General features: G+C 47.7%; 2 protein-coding genes across 3 annotated transcripts in view; one reads left to right on the forward strand and one right to left on the reverse strand.

The window, feature by feature from the left end:
* VILL (villin like) overlaps nucleotides 1-5,209 on the forward strand; it is a 37,291-nt gene extending 32,082 nt beyond the window's left edge. The window contains exons 18-20 of the mRNA XM_063176219.1: nucleotides 1,141-1,209; nucleotides 2,099-2,380; nucleotides 4,000-5,209. Coding sequence (XP_063032289.1) covers nucleotides 1,141-1,209; nucleotides 2,099-2,380; nucleotides 4,000-4,113 — 465 coding nt within the window. The 3' untranslated portion in view covers nucleotides 4,114-5,209. The remainder of the gene's footprint in view (nucleotides 1-1,140; nucleotides 1,210-2,098; nucleotides 2,381-3,999) is intronic.
* Nucleotides 5,210-7,591: 2,382 nt separating this feature from the next.
* The window catches only part of PLCD1 (phospholipase C delta 1), a 56,338-nt gene continuing 36,416 nt past the window's right edge, over nucleotides 7,592-27,513 (reverse strand). For both annotated transcript variants that reach the window (XM_063176395.1, XM_063176327.1), the window contains exons 6-15: nucleotides 27,113-27,314; nucleotides 25,195-25,339; nucleotides 24,040-24,189; nucleotides 15,692-15,853; nucleotides 14,197-14,353; nucleotides 13,792-13,908; nucleotides 11,936-12,114; nucleotides 10,912-11,044; nucleotides 9,076-9,225; nucleotides 7,592-8,761 (exon numbers count right to left, since the gene is read on the reverse strand). In XM_063176395.1, the coding sequence (XP_063032465.1) occupies nucleotides 8,670-8,761; nucleotides 9,076-9,225; nucleotides 10,912-11,044; nucleotides 11,936-12,114; nucleotides 13,792-13,908; nucleotides 14,197-14,353; nucleotides 15,692-15,853; nucleotides 24,040-24,189; nucleotides 25,195-25,339; nucleotides 27,113-27,314 (1,487 nt within the window). In that variant the 3' untranslated portion in view covers nucleotides 7,592-8,669. The remainder of the gene's footprint in view (nucleotides 8,762-9,075; nucleotides 9,226-10,911; nucleotides 11,045-11,935; nucleotides 12,115-13,791; nucleotides 13,909-14,196; nucleotides 14,354-15,691; nucleotides 15,854-24,039; nucleotides 24,190-25,194; nucleotides 25,340-27,112; nucleotides 27,315-27,513) is intronic.

Here is a 27,513-nt window from a genome sequence, read left to right on the forward strand (position 1 = left end):
GTTCAGGTTTGTGGAAAGCCCATCAGGGCTCAGGAGCTCCTGAGCAAGGTCACCCTTGGTCCCTGCACACCAGCCTTCAAAACCAGAGTTGCAAATACCAGCTCCTCCCTATGCAGAAATGGAAACCTGCTCCCAGAGATGACTGGGAAGGAAAAATTCCTTTCTCCCCTCTTTCCCCAGGACTCCACACTGCAGGAAAACTATTACAGAGATATTTTATTTCCTGTATCTGAGTTTGCATTGTCTTTCTTCCCAATCCGTGTGGTGGTGGATGCAGTCTTGACAGCTGGATCTGCAGAGATAAGACAGCAACTCACAGTGACCCTTAAAATATGTTGATGCTTAGAACAAAGGTCAAAACTTGTGGGTTTGTTTTATTTTTTTTTCCCGGGGAACTGCTGAAAAACAAGGATACAGCTCATAAAATATGTGCCTCTAAAAATATCCCCTGTAGGCAGCTTCAGCAACTACAGACAAGCCATCCAAACTGTTGACATCCCAGAAACATCTGGTGTGTGTTCTTCGCTCAGTTTTGGGTCTAAATCTGTTTTCTCTGAAGTCCATGTGTTTATGTTGCTTGTTCTTGTTGGGAAACTTTGTTGGGTGTTTCTGTTAAGAACTGACATCTCCTGGCTGCTTAGGAAAACACAGTCATGAGCTTTGCCAATTTATCTAGCATCTTCCATTTATTTTTTAATAGAAAATAAGAGGTATCTGGTAATACATGGCACCTAATTACAAGAAGTAAGGACTTGAGGCTTTGAAAAAATATGTTGTTTTAGCTAAATGAAGTAGGAAAGTTGGAAAAAAGGAGTACTTTCAGGTATTGCAAGATTCAACAAAATGTAAAAATTTAAATCCAGCAGTAAATATTATTTCTCTTCATTTTCCTTCTGCTCCTAAGTCTTTAAATTTCCTAGTTCCACCTGTTATTGTACAGCTGCAAAGGCTGAAGTCCAGTTGTTTTTTTTTTTCTTTGTTTTCAAGTGAAAGCTCAAATTTTTCTGACTGCAAGGGCTGAGGTTTGCAGGAGCTGCCACATCAGTGGCCATCACTGGGCTTTAAAATTCGGGATCTCCTGACCCAGGAGTGTGGACTAAAGGCAGCCCATGGCTCTCACAGCTCTCTCTTTCCCTTTAGGATGGCAAATCCTACGAGGAAATGAAGAACAGCTTGGGAGATGTGTCGGCCATATCCGAGATCAAAGTGGTGAGTTGTGTCTTGGCCATGCAAGTAGGAAACACCTGGGTTCACACACCTCCACATCCCCCAGCCTGTTTGCACCAAGGAGGGGACACCAGGATCAGTATTAGGGCAGGGATGGGAACCTCAAGGCTGCCAGCATCAGAGCTGTGCTGCTCTGTGGGAGCAGAGGGAGATGTGATGAATTACCCATAAATACACCCAGACCTTCTGGGCTTTTTCCAGTCCTGCCCAGAGGCATCTGTGAGCAGGACATTGTCCAGCTGCTCTAATGCAGAACAAATTAAGGTGTGTGCAGCTCTAAGAGGGTGTAGTTAAGTGTTTTGTGAATAGTTTACAGTGGTGGAGCCCTGAGAACTCAAACGTGAGTCCCCTGGTCAAGAGGGGCATGGTCCAGTGGGGGATCCTCCAAAGTTAATGATGTCCCAACATTCCCAAATGCCATTGTCACAGGGTCAGTTCTGCCCTGGGCAGGGTCAGGATGAGGGCTGGAAGGAAGTGGCAGGTTTGGGTGAGGAGAGATGGCTCATCAAGGAGGGGTGTGCAGGTAATTTAGGTGTTTTAGACATGGTAGACATCTAACCTCACCTTCTGTCGTCCCACATGTGCCTTCCCCTGATGTTATCTTGAGAAGAATGAGACTGCTGTAAGTATCCTCAGTTCTTTGTAACAGCTCTCACTAGTGTGTGCTTTTAGCAGTCCTAACACCAAGGTGTAGCATTTATGGAGGCACTGCACTAACACTTCATTTGGGACTTTCCCCTTGCTGCTTTGGAGCTACAGATAGCCTGTGCCAGAAATAGTCCCCCACAACCCCAGCAGAAAGATCCTGGCATCATCCCCAACTTGCTCTGCCAGAGCATCTCATCATGACATGTTTTCCTCCATTTGGCAGGACCTGAACAACCTCAGCCTGAACAGGAGAACCCTCAGCACCACCAACCTGGCTGGTTCAGCTGCAGCCAATGCCTCCTCGGAGTACAAATCTCACTTCAGCCACAGTGACAGCAACAGCAACAGCTACAGCAACAACAGCAACAGCAACAACTACAACAGCAACAACAGCCACAGCAGCCCTGCCATGGTGCCCAACGGGGAAGGGATTTACTCCCGAGAGGTGCTGATGCACAGGACCGTGGATGAGCTTCCCGAAGGCGTGGATCCCACTAAAAAAGAGGTGACAGCATTGATGCCTTTCTAACTTGACCTGCAGCTGGCTAAGTGGGATTTAGACCACCAAGTCCTGCTCAGACTCAAGGGGACACTGGCAGGACACACAGGTGTGACAGTGTTCACAGGGGTTCTTGGATGAGGGAAGAGACGAGGATCTGACTCCATGTTTCAGAAGGCTTGATTTATTATTTTTTGATATATATTATATTAAAACTATACTGAAAGAATAGAAGAAAAGGTTTCATCAGAAGGCCAGTTAATTATAGCAAAGAATGATAACAAAGCTTCTGTCTATGACAGAGTCTGAGCCAGCTGACTGTGGTTGGCCATTAATTACAAACAAACCAACATGGGCCAATCACAGATCCACCTGTTGCATTCCACAGCAGCAGATAATCAATGTTTACATTTTGTTCCTGAGGTCTCTCAGCTTCTCAGGAGGAAAAATCCTAAGGAAAGGATTTTCATAAAAGATGTCTGCGACAACCAGGTGTCACCAAAAGCAAGAGCTTTATGTGAGGAAGTTCATAGGACCATAGAATGGTTGGGTTGGAAGGAAGCTCAAAGGTGGTCTAGTTCCAACCCCTGCTGTGGACAGGGACGCCTTGTGGTGCTTTTAGCCTAGTTGAAGTAATTGTGGGGTTTCTAGGGCAGAAAAAATAAAAGTAGTAATTTTTAAAAAATGTTTTCTTCTGGTGGAATTGTTTTGCTCTGCCATCAAACTTCTGTCCTCAGAGGGAAAGGGGGACAAGGTGACACAGCTGAGAACTAAGCCAGAATTTGCATTTTACTCAAGCTTAGGTGAATGTTTTCATTTGAAACTCCTCCCAGAAGGGATGGTTTGGGGTTTTTTTTAATTGTCAGAAAGTTTGCGTTTCAGCAATTTTCAATTTCAGAAGAAATTTCATATCCCGGATTTCCAGTCAGCCCAAGGATTTTGGCAGTGTCTGCAGCTGAATCCAAGCAAGCTGATGGAAGGGACAGAGGATTGATTCCCTCTACCCTCTGTAATCCTTGTTTGACCAATGTCTTGCCCAACAGATCTGGCAAAGGCCAGCACCCATGGCCAGAGCCATGACCCACAGCTGGGCTCTACATGGGTTCTTCCACCCAAAATACCAGGAAAAAACTCAACCTCCCATTCCCACAGGACCTTTGTCAGCATCTCTGATGAGCCCTCTTTCTGCAAACCCTTCTTTCCAGCAATGGGAGTGAACAATTCCAGTGAATATTTTAGGGGAAGGGACTGAGCAGGGGGAGATGCTTTCACTGTGAATCACTGCCCATAACTCTGGCCAGCAGAGCTTCCCTGGTGGGCCATAAATTGTCCTGGCCACAGTGTGATCAGCAGGAGCTAAATTCCAGCCAGAGCATGCTAACTCCTCAAAACTGGAGCACCTCTTTGGGCTGGGGGGCTTTTATTCCCTGGTGCTTTGGGAAGTGGGATGAGGAGCAGTGGGCTGGGATGTTGCATTTCCCAGCACGAGGACAGGGAGCTGAGCAGGAGCTGTTGGTCTGGAGTCAGAGGTCAGCTCTGGCACAGTGGGGAGGGGATGCAGCCATGGGGGTGTCCCAGGCTCTGCAAAAGCCAAAGCTGACCTGTCCTTTCTCTCCTCACTGCAGTGCTATCTCTCCGATGCTGATTTCCACGATATCTTTGGGAAGTCCAAGGACGAGTTCTACCAGATGCCCAAATGGAAGCAGCAGAACGAGAAGAAGCAATTTGGACTCTTCTGAGACTGCAGGGGGCATCTGATGACTCTGGGACCAGCCCCTGCTCCCTTAGGAGCTGCAGGAAAGAAGTGCAGGCATTTCCTCAGTGATCCCAACCCAGCAGCCCAGTCCAGCTCAGTCATTCCAGCAGCCACTGTTCAGGGGATGGCTCCTTTCTCCCTGCAGACCCAGAACCCCAGGAGGAAAAACCTTTTTCAGGAGCAGCTTCTTGACAAGATGTTTTTTGCCTCTTCCTGAAACACTTTATTTCTGATAGCCATGAAGACAAGTGTGTGCCACATCTGCATTGTAGCCTTATCTTTCCTCTCCCTTTTGCAAATTGCCACGTACACCAGGCCATGATCTTCCTTCATTTGTAGAAGTTTAAAATTAGTCAAGACAAAGGCCATTTGCAGCTGCTGTGTGAATTCTGGGTGGGGAGAGGAGGGGGAAGCCCTCAGAGGATGGAGGGGGAGCCTTGAGGTCAGGAACAAGCCAGATGCCTGATGAGATACTCTGGGGAGTGACACCAGACAGTTCTGCCCCTTCTCACAAAAAAACAGCAAGAATCATGTCCAGATTGACATGCATAGCCCAGGGCAGGTAAAACACATGAGAACCTGGTTTGGGGGATAAAAGCACTTATTATGAGCATATTTATTAGCTGATGTTTCCAGAGGATGATGACACTGAAGGCTAGACACAAATATTGATTTTTCACTGCCAGATAAGACTCTATCTTTTTCCTCATTCAGACAGCATCTGCAATCTCACCTGGCCTCCCTGACTGTGGCCAGGTGAATGTCAGAGTCCACCTGGCCACAGACCAGAGTCTTGAGGAAGCCAGGAGGGGTTTGGGTGTGACCTGAGGCAGAGGGTGTCCTACTGAAGCTTTTACCAGGACTCCATCCCTGTGATGTCCATGAGAGTGCTGGTTCCACACTGTGGGATCAGTCTGACTGGGGAGGGCGGTGGGAAATGTGAGCAATCAGTGACTACGGGACAAAACTGTAAACTAAAGGAAGAAACACCACCTTTAAAAACTCAGACAGTGTGGGTTTGCAGCTTTACTCCATTTCCAACCTGATCAGTGATTCCAAATAAACATCCAGCAGCAGCACTGTAAGTGTCCTTCATCAGCATGGGGGGGTAGGATGGCAGCAGATAAAAGCTCTGCAGGGCCACAGATCCTTCAAACACCTGGTCATCAATGGAATTTTGGATTTTTTTTTAAAGAAAGGAACAAACTGAGGAAGTGGGGCCCCTTCTGTTCCCAAGCTCCACGTAGCTCAGGCCGTTTGTCCCCCATGCCCATGTACCCTGCTCCTGGAGCCCCAGTGGCAGTGAGCAGCAGTACCTCACCTGACTGCCCTGCCCTGATGTGGGACGGAGCTGGGGAGCTCCAGGCTGTGGATTGAGGGGCAAAGAGTTTTCATTCACATCCAGGACCACATCATTCTGCAGAAGTGTCACAGTCTGGCTGGGCTGCAGAACTTTGTGTTTAAGAATTGGTAGTTAACTCAAATAAACCCCAACCCTATTGTTTTCTCCCTGTTCCTACCACCACTTCATCCCATTTCTGCTTGAGGGCACAGCCCAAAACCCACTGGAATGCCCTGTGCAGAGTAAGTTAAGCATCAAGCAGAGACACAAATCAGCTGAATTACCTGTGTGATTGCTCCTGTTGTGTTCACAAGAGATGCAATCAGTGCACATACCCATGTTTCAACCTCTGTTGGCCCTGCTGGAATCAGCAATATTTGCCTTGCCTTGCTGAGGAGTGCTGCTGCCAGCTCCCAAATGGAAGAATTGCATGTGCTCCTCTGTAAGATGCAGGAATGCCACCTACCTGTGGGCCTGACCAGCTCCACACAGTCAGATGAAGACCAGCCAAAATACAGAGAAATTACAGAGATTAGGTCAGTTTGCTGCAATTTGCTTTAATTCCTGTGGCCACCACGCTCACCAGCATGAGTGGAGTGCTCCAGCCAGCACTCAGGAACCAGCCTGGGATTTCACAGCCCATAGAGCCTCCTGATACCTGGGCCTGATGGAAACTGCTGCTGCACTCCTCATGGGGGAGTTGCTTTTACTCCCCACCTCTGATTTCTGAAAGATCCTCTCTCATTCCTCCCTTTGGTGCCTTTTGCTGTGATGTCAGTGGCCATGTCCTGTTTCTGCTGCTCTTCCCTCCTGTGGGGCTGCAGCACTTCCTGATCTGTTCAGAGATAAGCTCAAGTGGTAACAACATGGACATGTCTCTTCCTTTGGGGAGAGAGACCTTGCAGCATTGTCATCATGCTCTGCCCACCCATCTCCATCTCAGCTCCTTTCCCACCTGGCTATAGCAGCTTTCCCCAGCTGTTTCTGTTTGATAAAGGATGTTTTTTCATCCCATGGATCTTGCCTACCTTTAAGTGCAAAACAGGCAGAGGAAACCCCAGCCTCTCTGTGCAGTGCTCCAAGCCCACCCTGACCTTGGCCACCTGGTCCCCCACTTCTCTGGTGCTGGCCACAGCAGGCAGGTGATGGCTTTAGCTCAATAATCCAACTGAAATCTAATTCTGCCGCCCAAAAAATGCAAGTAATAAGTTCACAGCCAACCCAGCAGGCTGATCTGACTCACAGAGGAACAGAATCACAGAATGGTTTGCATTGGGAGGGACCTTAAAGATCATCCAGTTCCAACCTCCTGCCATGGACAGGGACACCTTCCACTGTCCCAGGCTGCTCAGAGCCCCAAAAGTGACCTTGGACATTCCTATCAATGGGGCATCCTCAGCTTCTCTGGGAAACCTCTTCCAGTGCCTCACTGCCCTCACAGGGAAGAATTTCTTTCTAATTTGCCTCACACGAGCTGGTGTTGGTACAAGTGAGGGGGCAGGAGCATTTCTTATCACCTTCACCTCTGCTTTTCATCCCATGGCTCCCTAAAACAAAGTGCTGAGAACAGGGTCCAAACTCAGGCTGTCCCTGGGTGGGAGTCCAGGATGTTCCATCCCTGGCCTTCAAATGTGTCCCCAGCAATGTGCCCCATCCCAGAGGTGACCTGGAGAGACTGTGTCACTGCTCTGCCTCGCTGGCCACTCCTGAGCTCTTCCAGCTGGCTGGTGGTTAATGCAATATCAGCCCTTGAGGTGTGGGTTTAATTCACATTTAATCTGGCAATGGTTTACAACACCACACAGTACTGTAGTCAAGAGGAAAAATCAATGTGTCCAATGTTTACTGCAGCATAACAAACTCCAGGGAGGGCTAAAAGAGTCCCAGCTTTGCAGAGGGCCTAAAAATCACTAAATCCAGGCTATTTTGGACTAAAAATTAAGATGACCAGAGTATGTTTAAAAGGACATTAACATCTTTGGTATCAGCCCCTTGTCTTCACCACCAGGGATCAGAACCCCCAAAGGAATCCTGATAATTTAAGAAATCAAGCAGGTCTATCTCCAGATTCATGCATGTTGCATTCAAGTAGGACAAAGAAGCAAATAGTGACAAGTACTTGAACGCTTCCAGAACTTGTTTTAAACTTTTAATAGTCTAACATACTGTTAGCAACACAGTTGGCACTTCAAAATATATATTATTTTATTTCAACAATATTCCCTTAACTCTGTAGCTCTACTTGAAGACAAGTCACTCGCTGCCATAAATACTGCGTTGTTCTCAAAACATTCTCGTGCTGGGTTACCTCTACAGTGCAACTGGGACCAACATCTACTTCCTGTCTGTTAAAAAATGACATTTTTCTGTAAAAACACAAACAAAGTTTTACTGTATTTAAAAAACAAAACAAAAAAGCCCTGCTGGCAGTTGAGCCTGCTCCCTCTGTCTTTGGCACCAGACCTTCTCTGAGGCCCCTTTGAGTGGGTTTCACTTTGGGTCAGAGGGAAATCTGCTGTTCAGCAGCTTCTTTCTCCTTCACAGGATGAGAGCAAGGCTTTGAATGCAAAGTGGCCTGGCTGGGAGCCAGGCACACAGGCAGAGTAGTGCTCATGTATTTTTTATTACAACACAAAAGGAAACTCGGGTTACATAACACGGGGCTTTGTAGTGCAGCTTTCTTTTTTAATCTGTAACAGAAAGGAGGGGAATGGTGTCCCCGTTTAGGGCTTCATATGGTGAAAGATGGGTGACACCTGCAGCTGCAAGGAGCCATCTGGCACCTGGCCACTGACTGCAGTGCTGAGGGAGACTTTTCCTTGCACAGATGTTGGGTGCTTTGCCCAGATGCCTGACCGAGCCCAACCCAAGAGCTGTACTTCGCTAAAAAAGGAGTCCCTGTCCTCTCGCTAAAAGCAACGTTAAAAAAATAAAAACAAAAGTGAAATAAAGTGAACTAAAACCACAGCTGGATCGGTTGAACAGGTACAAAAGGATTAATCTCATCAGCAGCATCAGGATGTTTCCAGCAGCAGGGAGAAGGTCGATGGCTGTCTCACACCAGGGATCCTATGGAGCACCGAGTGCTGCTCCAGGGCAGGTGCTGGGGACTGACCCTGGCACTGGCAGGGCTCTCACACACTGAATTCCTTCCAGGTCCGTAGGGAGGCTCTCTGTGGCCTGGGGGAGCCAGGCTGCTACTCACAGTCCTGGATGTTGACGAAGACAAAGAGGGTGGAGGAGGAGTAGGGGTCTCCGTTCTTGGTCAGAAGATGGATGTGGCGATAACCTGGGAGCAGAGACACAGATGGAAAATGGCCTTTAGTGCATCTGGAAAAGTGTTTGCTGATGTTTGCCAAGACCCTGCACAAACAACTCCCTGTCTCAGAGCATTTTGTCCCCATTTCCCACAGGGTGCTGAACAGGCAGGTCCAGAGGCACAGCTCTGAGCTTGGGTAACACAGCGTGCACAAGGCCTTGGTGACAACAGGTGACCAAAAATCCACCCTGACCCCAGCTCTGATGGATCTGGACCACTCATCCAGGACACTGGAGCTTCCCAAAGGGCTCAGTGGCTGTGAGGAGCTGGCAGCAGGGCCTTACCTTGCTTCAGACTCTTGAAGGGAAGGGTGTACTGCCCAATGAAGTCATTCTTGGTTGACATGTCAAAGTCCTCCACCACAAACCGGACCAGGGCGAGTGCAGGGATCTCTATGTCAAATGTGAACTCTTCATTCCAGTTTGGGTTAAAGCCTGGGCAACACAGACAAGGATGGAGGTCAGAGATGTCAGCAGTAATGGTGGTCTGAGGTGTTTGCACATGGATGGAGACTTTTCCTGCCTGTCAATCTAATGTGACCTAGACCAAGGCTCTGAGGAGGTGCCAAGAGCCTTGTTCCCAGCTTTGATACTGTGATTTGCCGCCGCCTGGAATTAATAAATCCTTCAGCCTGGGCTGTTCACTGCAGACCTTGGTCCTAGCAAGGAAGGAGGAGCAGGAGAGGAACTCAGCTCTGCTCCACAGGCTCTTGCTGGGTGGTGCATGGATGTCTTTGGTTGCCACTGGACCAGATGCAAACTTTTATAGCCCTAAACCAAGAGAGGGAAGAGAGGAAAGCTGTGCTTTTGTGTTGAGACAGCCTTCTGGGGCCTTAAGCCTCTTCAACAGCTTGAGATAATCCATCTAAGCACCACTCTGTGCCCCAATTTCCCTGTCTGCAAGAAAAGTTAATGAGGAGTGTCTGATTACAAAAAGCATAATCAAGTCTGGATAAGGGTCACGTGGTCCAGTATCAGAAAGCAAACAAAGCTGAGACCGACACACATGAAATGCAGAGCAAGCTCAGCGCCCTCTCTCCAGGCCATGGCAGTGCAGTGTCAATAAACCACTCCCCAGGAGCAAACAGGAGAGGAGATCCTGTTAAAAACCCTACTGCCTGTGCAGAGCAGGGACCAAGGACAGCAAAATGTCACCTGGGGCCTGCTGGTCCTGCAGGGTTTGTGAGGAATTCAGCAGGAGAAAGGGATCTTTCATCTGGACGTGCTGAGATGGGCCTGGGGTGTCTTTATTGTTTGATCTGCTTTCCACAAGGCAGCACTTATAATTTCAGCATCATTCCAGTATTGTTCCAGCTAGGGAAGGGCTGGCCAAGGGGCTGGGAGTGCTCAGCAGCCCTGAGGAAAAGGCCTGGCAGGGCTGAAATGTTCCCTACACAACTTTCACTTGACAGGCCGTAAAAATTATTGTAGGTGACGGAAATGGCCACGAGCTTTAGGAGCCAGGCCAGATTTATTCAAACAGGAAAGAGGAAAAGGAAAACATTGTTAACAGGCAGGAAAATATGCACCAGCTTTCCAGTGCTTGGCTCTTACTCCACACAGAAAAGCAGAGTGTGTTTGTGCAGAAGGCTATGATATCAAACCCTCAGTGCACAGAGGGAAGTCACAGCCATGTCTGACTGGTAAGAAATGGTTCTCCAGCTTCTGAGACACTCAAAATTCATCTGGGCAATACCCTGAGCAGCTTGAGTAAACTTTGTGTGGTCTGTGTGGAACAGACACCTCTGAACTTCCTTGCATCTATCTTTTGTGAGTTTGTGACACTTTTGGAGTACAATCAGCCCCACAAGAAGCTTCCTCTGGGAAGATCCTGGTGAGAACCCCTGCACACCAGCTCAAACCCAACTGCATGGAGGTAAAGAGCACTTCCAAAGCTCTAGCTCTGCAAATCTGGCAGCCAGCCCCAAACAACCCACATGGCTGATGTTGTTTTAAAGGGAATTTCTGTCTCCAAACAGAAGAATAGCAACACCTCAAGTATCTGCTTAGTGTGGGCAGGATTGGGTGCCCTGGGTGGGTCTGCCCACAGGGCAGCAGCCTTGCCAAGGACCAGAAAAGGTTCCTGCTCATGGGAGCAGAGCTGGGAGGAAAGTCCCTCACCGTTGTTCTCGATGACTTTGGTCTGCTTCTTGTTGTTGTCCTGCTGGACCCCGTGGATCTCTATCGTCACCTTGGGATCCACAATGGAGTTCTTGCTTTTGTTCACCTTGGGCAGCTGCTGGCCAGAGATTATCTGTGGAGGGAACAGGGGAGGAGGTCAGGACATCACTGGGACAGGGGGCTCCCTGGAGGATTCCCTCTCCGTCCCCAGGGGTGCAGGATCTGCTGTGAGAGGCTGGTGCTGCCCTTTCAGAGCTGCTGCTGTGACATCCTCCAGAGGAAGCTGTCATGATGCACCAAAGGAACCTTGCTCCAGCCCAGCCAGCTGCCTTTGGGACAGACAACTTTTCTGAGTGTCCACAGAGTGCTCAGCTGGTGCTTGGGAACACCAGAGATGGCTGCATGTCTGCCTGCACAGTTCTGGAAGGACAGCAAATATTGTCATTAACCTGTTACCCAACTGTCGCAGACATCTTTTATGAAAAATCCTTTACTCAGGATTTTTCCTCCTGAGAAGCTGAAAGGCCTCAGGAACAAAATGTAAACATTGATTATCTGCTGCTGTGGAATGCAACAGGTGCATCTGGGATTGGCCCATGTTGGATGTTTGTAATTAATGGCCAATCACAGCCCAGCTGGCTCGGACAGAGAGCTGAGCCACAAACCTTTGTTATCATTCTTTCTTTTTCTATTCTTAGCCAGCCTTCTGATGAAATCCTATCTTCTACTCTCTTAGTATAGTTTTAATATAATATATATCATAAAATAATAAATCAGCCTTCTGAAACAGGGAGTCAGATCCTCTTCTCTTCCCTCATCCTGGGACCCCTGTGAACACCCTCACACTCAACATTAAACATGTGAGCAGGTCCCTGGAGGATCCAAGTCCATGAGAGCCCCCAGATGTGGGAAATCAGTAGGGTTAGACAACATTGAAGGTAGGAGCAGAAGAAGGAGAAGGTACAACCTACACACCCCCCAAGAAGTGGATGTTACTGAGATGTTTCCCAATTTCTATTCTTACTCTAAGCAGCAGCTTCTTCTTTGTCCCCCAAGTTCCTTCTGTGATGGATTTTGGATTGAATTTGGTTTGTTCATCCCGAAGGAATTCTGGCTTTAGGACATAGCCAGAAAACCCATTGTCCTGGAAGCGGCCCTGGTACACATCCATTTCTGTGCCTGCTGTCTGGAAATTCAGGGCAACTGCAACATAAATAAATAACTTCAGTCACTCAGAGAAATCAATAGGAATCTGTTCATGCTAATTCTGTTCACATGAAACTGCACTTCATGGACATAAACATTGGCTTTTCCATGCTTCAAAGAGCAGTGGTAAACTCTGACCCTCACAGCCTGCTAGCCCTGAGGATTTCTTGCATTCAGAGATGACAGAGACAGGAGGAGCCATTGCAGCCATCCTGCTCTTCCCATGATCAAAAATCGTCCTGCAAGGAATTTATGCCACCTAGAACAAGTGCAGCTTTTAGATAAACCTCTTCATTTCTATGCTGAAGGAGCTCTCTCCTGCAGTGAGGCCAGCAAATCCATCTCAGATCATTTCTCTGGCTACTTAGCCTCATTATAAAATCTCCTTTCCAGCCCAGAGCTGCCTGTTTTCATTTGCCATCCTGAGGGGCATTGATGCCTCTGCTGTTTGGACTGGAGAGCTCCTCATTGTCTGAACTCCTCAGGTGGCAGCACAGAAGCTGTGATTAAATCACCTCTTTACTGTCTACTGCCCAAAACAGATTAAGCCTCACTGCTGTCCTAACACCAGGCACATTCCTTGTATTTTTCCCAATTTGTCAATACCTTTTTTTAAAGGCATTGATGTAAAACCTGGAACAGCCTCACTGAAACCACACAGGGAGTGCACATGGACCCAGCAGCTCCTCAGTGATCCCTTGATTTCCTCAAGGATGATTTTAAACTCTTTACCAACACCTAAGACATCTCTTAAGACACAGAAATTTATCCTGGTTGCATGTCCTTCATATCTGGTCATGCTTGAAGGCTGAGAACATTTTAAGGCCCTCCCCTATTTTTCCACCTGCAGCCAAGACTTTGATAACTGCAGCACACTGGTTTTCCTGGGAGCTGAAGGTACTCAGGGCTTCTAGAAAATCTTATTTTGAGTGCCCAAACAGTGGATTCAGGTCTGGCCTTGTGTGCACCAAGGGAACTGATGGCCTGACAGGACAAGGGGTGCTACCTGTGTCCCCATGGGGCTGAAGGACCCAAGGAGCTCATACTCCCTCCTCCTTTGTTACATGGCAATAACTCTGCTGACAGTGAAACTGCAGGGGTTTGCACATTAATGTGCAGAAAAACCTCTCCTGATGGATTTGTGAGACAGAAGATGGTCCATGGGAAGTCACTGTGTCACTGTAATAATTTATGAAAAATCCCTCGGCCAGGATTTCTTCTCCTGGGAAGCTGGGAAGCTTCAGCTTCTCCCCATTTTGCTGCTTTGGAATGTGATTTGGAGAATTGTTTGCCCAGCATGTGATTTGTTTTAATTTAATGACCAATCACAGTCCAGCTGTGTCGGACTCAGAGAGTCTGTCACGGGTTTTTATCATCATTCTTTTCTAGTGTTCTGTCTGTATCCTTTCTTTATAGTTTAGTATAGTTTTAGTATATAATTTTCTTTTAAAATCATATAATAAAATAATAAATCAGCCTTCTGATAAACCTGGAGTCAAATTCTCATCTCTCACCTCATCCTGGGGACCTCACAACACCACAAGACTGGGCATAATTTGGAAAACTGGTGTCTCCCAGTGGCTGCTGAGCCTCTGGCTGCAAAGGGCTGAGATTCTGCCTCAGCTGGAGCCCCTCCCCAGCCAGGTGACCCCCTCCAGCCCCAGAGACACCCACCAATCTGGCAGCCAACATTCCACAGGTCCACGGGGCTGTAGTTGGAAGAATCCGTCCTCCAGCCTGCGGGGTAGATACGGCTCAGGTGCCTGATGTTGTGATGGATAAAACTGGTTCCTACAGAGACAGGGAAAAAAAAACCAGAATTTTTTCCCCCATCCCTCTCAGTGGTGGGGCTACTTTTATCTCTTCTTGCTGCTGCTGTGTGTTCTCCTCTGCCTGGCAAGTCTGGTTGAATGGGAACCACCTGCAAAAATGCCCTTCCTGAGGATATTAAGTTCTTCCCACTTTTCTCAGTGATATGCTTGACCAAAGAGATCATAACCCATGTCTTTGGGCTGCCTTTTCCACCAGCAGCTGTCTCCTTCTGGGGAGCAGGGACAGAGGAGGGCGGGACACACTCACCAGACTCCTGGGCCAGTTTCAGAGCTTTGCTCTCCGAGAACGACGACATCTCGTAGAAAGCCCGAGGATGGCTGGGGTCATCAAAGCCCTCAAAGTGGACACTCTTGCAGTAGACAACTGTGTCTGACAGCTCCTTGGCCAGCTTCAAGGTGTCACTCTAAAAACAGGACAGCGAGAGGTTTGTGGGGAGGTTTTGCTGTCGTGCTCAAAAGTGGCAATTGTGTTTTCCCTATAGGACCCCTGGGACTTCTCTTTTCCATCACTTCCACCAGGAAAAGATGCAAACTCTCAGTGGCTGCTGGTGTGCCCTCTGTGTCACCCTGTGCAGGAAAGGCTGGAAAAGAATTCCCCCTTTGTTGGTGGGACAACATTCCTTGCTGCTCCCTGCAGAATCATTTCTATTTCAGCACCCACGTCTGTCTGCAGGTGCTAAACTTTACAGCAGAGCCTTAGCAATGACTTTTCCATACTGTCCCGGTCCCAGGCATGCAAACCTGGAAATAAAGGGAATAAAAGGGTGTTTTGGCCTCCACAGAGCTTGGGCTTTTCTTCCCCTTGAATTAGGAAGTTGTCACAATGCTTTGATGACTCTAACTCCACAGCCACATTCATTGGTGCAAGTGAGAGTCCCCAGCTCCCATCAGAAAGAAAAGAAAGAAAAAAAAGTCAAAAGGTGTCAGAATGTCAAAATAATGTACACATTACTGACTAGAGATCAGAGAAATAAATAAGAACTGCAAAGAGTCAGCAGCTCATCAAAGGGAAATGTAGATCAGTCCTGACACAGAGGTAACACCAAACGTCTCTGCCTTCAGTGGGGCTGAATGTCTGTGTCACCTGTGAAGCCACCCCATGACAGATATGGTCTTCACAAGGACCTGCATGCTGGAAAAATCCATTTCCTCACATGATGGGGCAGAACACTTGTGTAAAGGTCAGCCTTTTCCTTCCACCAATCATCACACAAATTGCTTTAGTAACTGGCCACCCCTTCCCCACAGATCCTCCCTCCCTCCCTCCCTGCCTCCTCCAGGTCAGTAACAAACAGCCAGTGAGGCTGCAGGCATATCCCAAAATGTGACTGGAAAAGCCAAAGTCATGGCTGTCCCATGACAAACAGATTTCTGGAAATAAGACAGAGAATGAACATGTGCCTTTCCACTGCTTCCACAGTCTGCCCTTGCTGCAAGGTCCTCCAGTCTCATTTTAGAGAAAGAAGCCATGCTTTGTGCTTGGCTGGCTCTGCAAGATCTCTGTTTGTGCTTGGGACAGAGATCATTAAGCTGGGCAAGCACCAGGATCCTCAGCCCCAGCAATTTCAACAATTCACCCATACATATCCCCAGCTGAGTAGCTGAAACCACACTGAGACCTGTCTTGGCTGGGAACACATGAAAATTTGTATTTCAACTGCTTTTCTTTATTTATTTTTTTAGGTGTGGTACAAAACCCACCTAAAAAAAGTGATTTCTCAGTGATTTCTTCTTTCACTCACCTTTCCCTTCTGCTCTACCTTGGTCTTCACAGATTCATCTTCAATTTCAGCTGCTTCATCTTCATCAGAGACATCCTCAGCCTCCAGGTTGTTGTTCCCATTGGTGGGGTCCTCCTGCCTGCTCAGCTTCTTGCCTTTCACCAGGATCTTCCCTTTCAATTGCTGCACAAGGAAAATGGGACAAAATACCTGATTAGAGAAGGTTCTGGCCCATCCTGAAAAAGTCCCTCAGTAACCAGTGCTTTGACAGTTGCATCAGTGACTGGTTATTACACAAAGATAATAATAAAGTGATAATAAGTCAGGTAAAAATAAGTCTATTTTTACACTGGGGCCCTGCCCAGCCTCTGAGACCACAAGCCATGAAAACCCCAGAGAGCTCAGTGATTCCCCTCTGCTATAGATCTGACCATCCCCTCATCCAGACAACCCAAACAGTTGTGCTGTTAAAGACAATTAAAATAGACTTCTTTTCCCCCCCATGACTGAAATGTTGCTCAGCAAACAAGGCTGAGCCTGGAGGTCTGGGCTGCTGGAAGAAATTTGTGGCACCATTTTTACCCCTCTGTGTGGCCTGTTATTTAATAAATTTATTAATTATAATTTATTTAATAAAATTATTAATAAATTTATGAATCACCCCTCACTCTGCAGTGTGTGGTTATAAACCTGTGCACTGGAACTCTGGAATCTGGATCTCAAACTCTGGAAACTGTTTGAGATCCAACAGGGACTGAGGCACTGCAGCCTCTGCTCCACAGACATTTCAATGTGGAGGGAGCTCCAGTAAGTTCTGGACAGGTGCTTCATGCACAGCAGACACGGAATTTTATTACATTTGGCATTTTGCAGGTGAAGCCTTAGGGTGCTGACAGCCTCAGGAGGATTTCCCAGACCCTTTCCAAAGCTGCCTCCTCTTCAGGAACAGCTTCTCCTGCCCCTGCTCTGATGGTAGAACACTGAGCACAGCCAGCAGCATGGGCCAGTGCACCACAGCTGGGTGCACAGGGAGTCCAGGGAGCTGAATTAATTCTCTTTCAAGGTGCACATGAAAGCCCTTGTTGTAGCCCTGGCTGGTGAGAATTTCAGATTTCTGTGCTGCCAGGCACTGACCCCCAAGAGAACACTGCATTGACCTGAGGCTGTGGAGAAGCTTCCAAAATGGAATGACAGAACTGGGATTGTGGGTGTGGAGTTTGGATAGAAGTGTGTGATATCACAGGGTGGGAAACTCAGAGTTTAAGGGTTTAGAATGCAGTAATGGATATAAAGCAAGATGGAGGTTTGGGGTGGAGGCTGGTTCTTGTTCTTGTTCTTGTTCTTGTTCTCCTTCTTCATCTTCTTCTTCTCCTTCCTCTTCTTCTTCTCCTCCTTCGTCTTCTCCTCCTTCTCCTTCTCCTCCTCCTCCTTCTCCTTCTTCGTCTTCACCTTCTTCGTCTTCTTCGTCTTCTTCGTCTTCTCCTTCACCTTCTTCTCCACGGGTTTGGGTGGTTTTGTGTAATTGGATAAAAAAGTCCCCATTGCAGCCATGTGTGGTTGGTTATTGGGTTAAAAGTAAAAATAATTTAGGTGTCATTTCTTAATTGGACAGTTTATCCTTCAAAGGCCTTGTAGAGAGAGATGGGGCTCCATTTTTAGTTTGTTGGAGTGCAGTGCTGCAGGACTCAGGGTTTGTGAGACTGTGACAGAGATAAGAACTGATAAACATCTGAATCTGAACAAGAAATACCATCTCACACATTTAATCCTGACCTTGGCAAAAAAAGAAGCAAAGAATCCACAACCCCTGACCACTGGTGTATCCTTTGCACAAGCCCTGGCTGCGGGAGGAAGGCTGGAGCCTGGGCAGGGATGACAGAGCCCAAACAAGGCAACAGCAATGTTTGGAGCAGGGAGAAGTATTGGGAAAGGTGACTGGGGGTGATCTCCAGGTGTGTGGGTCATGCCTCAAAATCAAGAGCACCACCAGGCCTGGCAGCTCTCAGGAACAGGAGATTTGCTGCCACCTGGATGTGTTTGGTACTCCTGGCTTTGGAGGGTATGAGTTATTCCAGAAAAATGCTATCTTGGAATTAGGCAGTACAGCCCCTCAGTCTGTGTAGCACGTTCCCCTTTCCTCAGCAACCCTATATTTACCCTTTCTGCAGCAGTAAAAGCAACAAAACCCCACCACATTCAAATGAGAGGACTGTGAAAAACCAAGAATCTTTTATGAAAGAACACAGGGGAAATTTGAATCTTTTTCAAAGGACACAATTCCCCCTTTTGCACCCTTTGTGGGTTCAGGCAAATTGCATCATGTCCTTACAGAGAGCAGCCCTGCTCCTCACCACCTGGCCAAGCTGTGGGTGAAGCTGGGCTTGAGCAGAAATCCAACCCTGGCCCCTGAGGCAGCAGCTGAGAGCATTTTTATTCAGCTATAAATGGGCTGTTCACAGTGGGGCACTTTCCCTGTCACTCAAAAGGAGCACTCAGAGCACAGCAATGTCCTCCTCCCAGGCAGGGCCGTGCTCTGCTTCTCCACATCCATGGCTGGGAGATGAGCTGGCTCAGCTTCAGAGCCTGACTTCAGCCTGCTGCTCTCATGTTCCACCCTCCTGCCTCAACACCCAGCTCTGCTCTGCTCTTCCACCACAAAATCCAGTTCTGGGTGAGCTTTTGGGCTCAGCTCAGCACTTGGGATGCAGAAGCCTGGAAGGATTGCATTGGGGACAGTAAGGAGTGATGCCTAAAAGTTTTAGCTTTTCTATTTTTCAGATTCTGTGCTGCTTTAGTGTGCAGTTCTGAGCTCCACATCAGGGCATGGTGAGCTCTGTGCACAGAGCAGGGAGACAAAACAATTCCTGCTCCAGCTGGGCACCAAGGACAAATGATCCAAATCTCAGCCCCAGAGCACAAACACCGTGGGCTGGAGAGAGAAAAACAAGCAGGGTGGGACTGCCTGGGCTAAAGCTGGAATGGGACAATGAACTGCAAGGTGCAAATGGAGCAGAACTGATCCCAGGGAGAGACCCCGGGAGCGCTCGTGCATTTTGGGGCCATTTTGGTTCATCTTGGGTGCAGCCCTGGCTGGGCTCTGGTGCTGCCCAAGGTGCATCCATGGAGGATATCCTTTTAATAAACCCCTATTTTATAATTTAACTCTATCTAGTCTCTGTTCTAGGCCAGCCTTCACAAGGCATCAGGAGAGGCTGACAGCAGCCCTTCTTGTCCCCTGCAGGCTGCAGATACCATCCTGGTATTAAATGTTTTATCTGTCTCTGCTTTCCAATGTCCCACAAGAAATGTTACTGCCTCCCCAAACAGCTCAGCAGTGGAGAACTAGGGATAAGGTATTTGGGTCAGCCCACTTGATTCTTAATTACCAGCAGGTAATTAAGCTTTTTAAATCTTGTCAAGCCCCTGAAGGGGGGAAATGATGCCTTAAGTTTTAGCTTCCATGTTTTCCAGATTCTGTGCTGCTTCAGTGTGTAGTACTGAGCTTCATTTTAGGGGATGGTGGGCTCTCTGCATAGAGTAGGGAGACAAAACAATTCCTGCTCTTGGTGGGAACCAAGGACAACCAATACAAGTTTCAGGCCCAAGAGCACAAACAACGTGAACTGAAGAGAGAAAACAAGGATGGGACTTCATGGGCTAAAGCTGGAATGAGACAATGAACTGCAAGGTGCAAATGGAGCAGAACTGATCCAAGGGAGAGACCCTGGGAGCGCTCGTGCATTTTGGGGCCATTTTGGTTCACTTTGGGCTGGGCTCTTGTGCTGCCCAGGGTGGATCCATTGAGGCCATTTAATAAATACCTAATTTACTCTTTAGCTCTGTGTAGGCTCTGTTCTAGGTCAGCTTTCTCAAGGCATCACTCCCATTCAGCCTGCACACAAGTGGGAGGTGCAATTCCTGGCACAGACCAACCCTACATGGCTGAAGAACATCACGAGGGAAGGCACAGCAACACAGCCTCCTCTGTGTCTCCTCACCACAACCCATTCCAGGGCTGCAGCAGCAGGTCCTCAGTGCTGCTGTTTATCCTATCCAGCCTCTGGTTCCTCTGGGAAACCTTGGATATGGGGCAGATGCTCCCCATGGGCACTGCTCCTATGCCTACAAGGGAGAGCAGGCCATGTGCCACCTAACGCAGAGGAGATCCATTTGCTTATTTGTCAAAAAAAAAGGGTGAGTCTCACCCCAAAGAGAGGCATTTTCATCCCCATTTCCTGCAAAAGCTGCTATCCTGTAGCAGCACTGCAGTGAATTCCCCCTGCAGAGGAAGTAAAGTCCTAAATCTGCAAGTTTATCTTCTTTACTGAGGTTTTCAATAAGCTGATATAGACAGTCACAAATACACAGTGCCCTTGCTCCATCTCTCCTGGTTCCCCTTCATGTGATATTAAGTATTTCTGGCCTGAGGCAAAACACACTCAGCTCATCAGTTCAGCTCTGCTGAGCAGATCCCTTGTCTTAGGAGGAAGCAATAGCTGAAATACCCAATAAACATTCTCCAAGTGGGCCATAAAGCCATTCCAGCTGTCTGTGGGAAGCCCAAGGTGGAGTACAACCTCAGGAAGGGCTACAAGGACATTGGACTGCACTGAGAACACACAGTGGAGTGGCTGCTGGAGCAGATGCAGCTCTTGCCCTGTGAATGGCATTCCTTGGTCCCCCTGAAGTGGAGCTCATCTGCTCTCCCACCTCTTCCACTGCACACTGAACAAGCTCAGCTCTGCAGGTGAAATGGTTCTGACAACACTGGGATGTGGAAGCCATCTTAAAGGAAACACTGACTTTATCAGAAGCAGCAGAGCTGTAATGAGCAGAGGATTTTAAAAGTCATGCAAACAGAGATTTATCCCACCTGAAAGCTTCCTGCCCCTAGGAGCACCCTGAGAGCCACAGCAAGGTCTGAGCTGCAGTTTTCACCTCAGTGGGAATGGAGGATTTGTAAAGTGATCCATCTCAGCAAACTTTCTGAGTGGCTTCAGCACCTCCTTTAGAGTCAACAGGGAAAACCAAACACTCCCAGGGTGTGATTCCTCCTCTGTTTGGACAAACACTGAGGAGGAGGAGGCTGACCACACCTCAGACTGTTTCTCCAAAGGAGCCCTAAGTGAGGTACATGGATACACAGGGTCAGCACTGCCTCCTGACATCCCACCCTCAGGATGAGGATGAGAAGAATCATGGATTTGTCTTTACAAACAAGCTGTGGTAGATAGAACTAGCACTAGGAGATAAAAAAAAAAAACAATGGGAAGGATTCCACTGATTGACGAATGGAAAAAGATATTTGCTTTTACAAATAACCTTTAGGTTTGCTGATAAATGAAATTAGACATTGAAATATGAAAGAAACAATGGAGAAGAAAAATCCCTAAATTCCATAAGAATTGAAAAATAAAAGGGAGGGTTTTACATTAGAGGGGAATCTCTGGTATCAGGTGTATTGGGAAGTCTGTACCTCTCAAGTACCTCAGAAATGGGGAAAGAGAGAAGGGAAATGCTGCCAGGAAATCGGGATTAAAAGGGAGGCTGCATCCTCCAAAAATCTGAGAGATCCCAGGGGAATGCCCCATGGCCTCTCCCTTTATTCAAATAAAGTAAAAGGACTCCTCTGTCTCCTTTTTGGACATAAACCTCTGGTGTTTGTGGATTAATTTTCCTCACCAGGATATCCACCTCTGCAGACTTCTGGAAGCTGTGAGGAATAACATGTTCACATTCCTGAGGAGAATCAGATGCACTAACTGGTGTCACATCTCCATCTGTGCAAGTCCTTCAGCTGCAAACTGAGGTGTTGCACCAGCACTGAGTGGCACCAGAGGATGAAGAGAGACTCCAGGAAAAGGGGAACAAACACATTACTGAAGGAGGTTTTGGAGGATTGAAGGAAACTCAGCTCAAGAACTTATGCAGGAAGATGCACTGCAGACAAACTGGGCTAAGGATGGAGAAACAGAGATGTGCAGATGGACCTGAAGCCACATTGACACAAAATGTGTGGGTAATGCCCAAAGCCACTGTCCTCATAAACAAGGAATTCCAGGAACACAGAACTGTAGGGGTTTCAGACACGTGGATACACTGAATAGTTCCAACACTGGGAGCAGTGTTAGTCTCATTCTAGGACTGTGACTTTGCAGCATTTCTAGCTGGAATGTAGGGACAGGGCCAAGGGGCCCTGGCACACCCCTGTGAAGATCAGGGATGGGACAGAAGGACAAGAACCCACCAGCAGCTCCTCCCTCCAACCCTGGTGCTGCCTGACTGTGGTTCTTCACATAATTCACTACTGGGACCCAAAGACAGCAGCCTGGGGGAGGTATTTAGATAATCTGTGTAGCCCAACGCTGCTCCTGAATGGAGCTGAATAAATCAGATTCCTGCCCCGGGCTGTGGTGTGAATCGTTAACACCAATCCAAACCGTGTCAATCTTGCTTTAATTACTAACCTTGCCCTGCTGACACAATCGGCAGCAATCCTTCGACTGTTTGTGTTTACAACCTCCAGCCCTTTGCCCAGTGGCACATCCCACCCTTTTCCTGATATAAAAAATACCCTTGTTGTCCCTGGTTTCCTCCTGTCAACAAGGGCGAGAAAAGCCAAGAGGTTCCTGGTTTGTTTGTTTGTTTTTTCCCTCATATTTCAGTTTCAATGTATTTTACACCCCCAAATAATCAGCATTTCAGTCCTTTGCACTGTCCTACTTCACACAGCATGGAGGCAGAGGAAAAGTACCAGAAGGAAAAGGATAGGTGTTGCAACATTGGCAATTTTTCTGTGTTTAAACTAAATGGATCAATCCCTGCAATGGAGCAGATCAGCCCAAATCCATCCCCTAGGGTGGATCTGGGCACTGTGTTCAGCTGGGGCCAAGCGTCTTTTTGGCACAATCACAACCAGGTTAGATGAGCACAGGCATGGAAAAAACATCTTTGGGAAGCTGGGGTCATCCCCTTCCACTCACAAATCACACATTGCTTTGCTTGGTGTTTCTCCTTTCTCTCATCCTATCAGTGCCATCAGCTGAAAAGCCATCAAGCACTTTTCCTGATCCTGCACCAGGATAAATAACAAGTCAGGAGGGGACACTCAAGATGTGTTTTTCCAGCTCAGTGAGAGCCCGCAAAGATTGATCTCTCAAAGAGTGTCCTCACCCTGGCAGAGTCACTTCTCCCATGGAGGCACCTTGTCTGTGCCAGAGCCAAGGTCCTGCTGAAGCAGCAGCAGTAAAAATTACAATTCATCCTAATTTATTGCCCTGGTGCTTAGGGACCAGCCCAGAGCAGCTTCCCTCTGTGCCAGGCATTGCATCAAACGAGGCATGACACTCCTAAAGAAAAGGGGAAAGTCAGAAAGAGAAAGGAGATAAAGGAAGGAGAAATAATATAGAAAATATTCTGGGTGGATTGTTTTCCTCTCCTTTCTCCCCTGCTGACTGCCAGCTTTATCTCACCCACAAACTCCTTCCAAGTCTGACTAGGCATGTTCATCCAAGTTTTGGGGAATGAGCAAAGAAATGCAATTTAAAGGGAACTAACCTACAGCTAACCCTATAGGAGTCTGTTTCTGCTAAGTGCTAAGGAAAACAGACAGACAGACAGACAGAAAGAAAGACAGAAGGAAAGAAAGAAAGACAGAAAGACTTGACTAGAAAGAGAGAAAGAAAGACAGAGAGAAAGACAGAAAGACAGAGAGAAAGACAGAAAGACTGAGAGAAAGACAGAAAGAAAGACAGAAAGAAAGACAGAAAGAAAGACAGAAAGAAAGAAAGAAAGAAAGAAAGAAAGAAAGAAAGAAAGAAAGAAAGAAAGAAAGAAAGAAAGAAAGAAAGAAAGAAAGAAAGAAAGAAAGAAAGAAAGAAAGAAAGAAAGAAAGAAAGAAAGAAAGAGAAATAGATTAGTGTTTCCTTTTGGCTCCTGTTTCGGGGACATATTTTCCATATCAAGATTCCATTTCCAGTTTTTTCTGTCAGCTAACGATTTCTAATGATTTATACTGGTGAACCACTGTTGAGTGCTGTGTATCTCTTTCCTCTTGCAAGGCCAGGGCTCAGCTCCCAGCCTGTCAGCTGCCAGGGAATATTTTATTCCTGGGAATAAAAGGGGCATCTCTAGGCAGATTCCTGCTTCCCTTTTTCCTCCATGGACATCTCCATCCCCACCAACCCAGGCCATTCCCAGTAACTCCCCCAGGACACTCTCAATGGCAGGACACTTTGTTTTTAGTACACCTTCAGGCTCCTTGCAGTGGTTTTCCCCTTGAGTTTTGAGCTTTGCGCTCAGCAAGAAGAAAAACCTCCCCTCTTGCCCAACCCTCAGAAGGCAGAAAGTGCTGGAGTGGCCTTGCTTACCTCTGGGGAGGGGAACTGGGACTTGTTTCCATCGACTGGGGCAACCAAGAGCATGTCCTGCAGGATGGTGGTCATGTGCTGGGCCATCACCTTCTGCTGCTCCACGCTGCAGTGGTTCTCCAGGGAGATGATGACAGGGTATGGGGAGGTCTGGAACAGCAAGAGAGCAACACACACCATCAGTGAACCCTATGCTTTCACCAGTCTACAGCAACAGGTTTGAACCCCAGTGCTGCTGTCTCTGGGAGTGAGTGTGTCAACAGGAGGGTCTGATATCCTCCTAAAGCAAGGATTTGTTAAAAATGGAATTTGTTAAAGCAGTTACTCAGATCCGTGCTGATGCCTTCCAGAGATGATGGTCCAATGGAGAAGGCACCAGGATGGGTCAGGATTGCCTCTCACAGCCCCTGTGCCTCCATTCTCCACTGTGGGCCAGAGCACCTCCCTACTCACCTTCAGAGGAAGAACTGGGAAGGGGGTTTGAAATCACAGGGTTTGCTCAAACCCTTAAGTGATATCAATCTTTCATTCCTGCATAGGCCTGGTCTAGTTCCCTGTGCTCCCCAGGTCATTCTGTGTGCTGAAGGCATTGTCATTATTGTCACTGTCACTCCTTTATGGCCCAAACAAAACTTGGCACCAGCTCCCCAGTGCACTGAAGGAAAACAGCAGAGTCCAGTGAGTCTGGACAGACCTAAGATTTTCTGAAGCCTGCTGCCATACAAGAATCCAGCCCTGTTCATCCCTTTTAAAGCAGAATAAAAGCAGCCCTTCACATCTAAAACATGCACAAGGGTTCCTCTAAACAAGAAACAGACCCTTAGACATCAAAGCCACACAAATCATGGGCTTGCTGGCGTTTCCCACCAGGTATGCTCAAGATTATGAGCATAATTTTCATTGTAGTGAAAATGCACAGGATGGTCCAGGATGAAGCTGTGCTGGCACAGGTTCAAACTCATCCTTGGATGGGGCTCTCCCTGTCCAAAAACCCCAGGGATGGATCTCTGCAGGAAGCAGAGCATGGATGCTCAGACAGAAGGAGCAGGAATTTCTCTTGTCCCCATGAGGTGAAGCTGTCATTGCTTCTGCTCTCTGCTGGGAGGAAAGAGCTCTACTGCTTGTGCAACACGAGACAAAGTCCCTCCTCCTTACTTGGAATGCATAGTTCTTGATGGCCTTAATGACATCACTGAAGAGGATCTTGGAGGTGAGGGTGTAGCCGTGATAAATGACGGGCTCCGAGTTGGGGCCGTCCCAGCAATCCAGCTCCACACAGCGACAGCCTTTGGTCAGGGCTCTGGAAACAAAGAAGGGACTGGGTGGGTTCCACACCTTCTGCTCCATCTCCAGGTGGGGCTACATCAGGCACAGGCACTGCCTGGGAACACTGGAGGGAAGTTCAGGAGCAAGGGAGAAGAAAGGAGATTGGAAAGGCAGGAAAGAGATAAAGGATGGGATCAGGTGGAATTGGTGTCAGCAAGGAGAGCTCAAGCCTGAGCAAGGAAAGCACAGAAGGATCTGAGAAATAAGGTAGTGAAAGTCCAAGGTAGAATTATCCAAAGAGTAAGACAGAGCGAGTGTCAGATGAGAAAGGACACTGATGACTGTGCCCCAAGCCTTTCCCCAAAGATGGTGAAGAGAAGAGAAAATCCAGAGAGGCTGCAGTGGAAGAATGACAGTCAGCCTTAGAAGCCAGGTCACAAAGTTTAGGTGATGTGATTTCTTCATCTAGATCTGATATGACATCAATCCTCAGAGCTGGGAGAAAGGCAAGGAGGGAGTTTTGGGAACTCCACCGTGGCTGAGGAGACTGCTGAGGGCCAGTTTCCTAAACCAAGTCTACCGATTAAATTTCCATGTGAAATTCCTCCCTCTACATATCCATACTTCCATTTAAACTTATTTTCAAATGTAGATTCCCTCACATCTATCTAGGAGGTGATCTTGTCTCTCTTACAGTAATTCCCTAAACATTTCAGATCACACAATTCCTTTAACTCATTGCAATAGAATCACACAATGGTTTGGGTTGGAAGGGACCTTAAAGATCATCCAGTTCCAACCCCTGCCCAACCTGGCCTTGAACACTTCCAGGGATGGAGCATCCACAGCATCTCTGGGAAACCTGTTCCAGAATAATGGGATTTTTTTTTTTCTACAATCCATACATTTATAATTTTAAGACTGTGTAAGATGAATTCAAAGGGTTACTGAGAAGTAACCTGTGCCAGATTTCACTCTCAACACTTTTGACCTTGTGACTCCAGTCAGGTTGCTCCTGAGAGTGAGATAAGTCATAAACAAAGGCAGAACTGCAGCCATTGACTGGCTCATGAGGAAGCGCTGTCTCACCTGATAAAAACAGGCAGTAATGTATTGTGGGTGTGCAAATTACTAAAGGTCACTGCACCCCTCTGGCCATGAGACATCAGATGCTGTTAAAGGCAGACACAGGCAACACCTAAAGCTCTAAACAACACCTAAAGTGCAAGGGTGCTGTGGGAATATCTGAGATGATAAAAAGGCATCGGGTGTAAATTCTGATGATCACTCCCCCTGCTCATATTCCACGTCCAATGAGGACTCTCCAAAATAAATCCCAGCACGGTTGTGGGGACAGTCCCTGCCATGGGCCTCTCCCAAAAGGCAGCACAGAGCACAAGCACCATGGCACTATGCATCATTTTGGCTTCTCCCAGACCTGCAGCCCTATCCCAGGAGGAATCTTTCCATCTTGTAAGCTCCTTGCACTCTCTTGTGCCATATTTTGGGGAATGCAACACCCCCTCAGCATCATGCTTAGAAAGCACCAGGCCAGGGGGCTGTACTCCAGCCTCCAGTGACTGCAGATATTTTATTCTGCTTCCAAATGCAGTAATTATACATCTACACTCAGGTGGACACCAGATGAGACTCAGGTCAAAGAGCTCACCCTGGAAACATGGGCCAGCCCATATTACCTGGTCTGGTGGGAGTTTTCTTGATCCTTGCATCCATCAGCACAGACACTTATGTCTTCTGAAAGAAAGAGATTAACTCCCAAACACACACAAACACCCACTCTCTTTACCTGATATAGGCCTCGGTGCTGCTTGGCCCTGTGATCTGGTCTTCCATGAGATAGGTGTTGTGTGAGGATGACACCAGGTAGTGGCTGAGAGGCTGGGTCATGTCCTGGTAAACTTTCCTGTGGGAGGGGTTGAAGATGTTCCCCTCATCTGACAGCAGGTACATCAGGAAGCCATCCTTGGTCATGGCATTGCCCCTCTTGGCTGTCAGACAAACACACAGAACACCCCACAGTGAAAATGAGATGCCACCAGGTTGTGCTGCCTTCACCTTCACCATGGTGCCCTCCAGGAGACCCCAGAGGCAAAATGTGATCCCCAGGAATTCAGTGCAAGCAAAGACCTCAATGTTCTCCAGACAAGGATGACACCTTCAGCTGCCTGAAAATGCTTTTAAAGCCCT

Source organism: Melospiza melodia, chromosome 1, assembly GCF_035770615.1.
Source record: "Melospiza melodia melodia isolate bMelMel2 chromosome 1, bMelMel2.pri, whole genome shotgun sequence".
NCBI lineage: Eukaryota > Metazoa > Chordata > Aves > Passeriformes > Passerellidae > Melospiza > Melospiza melodia.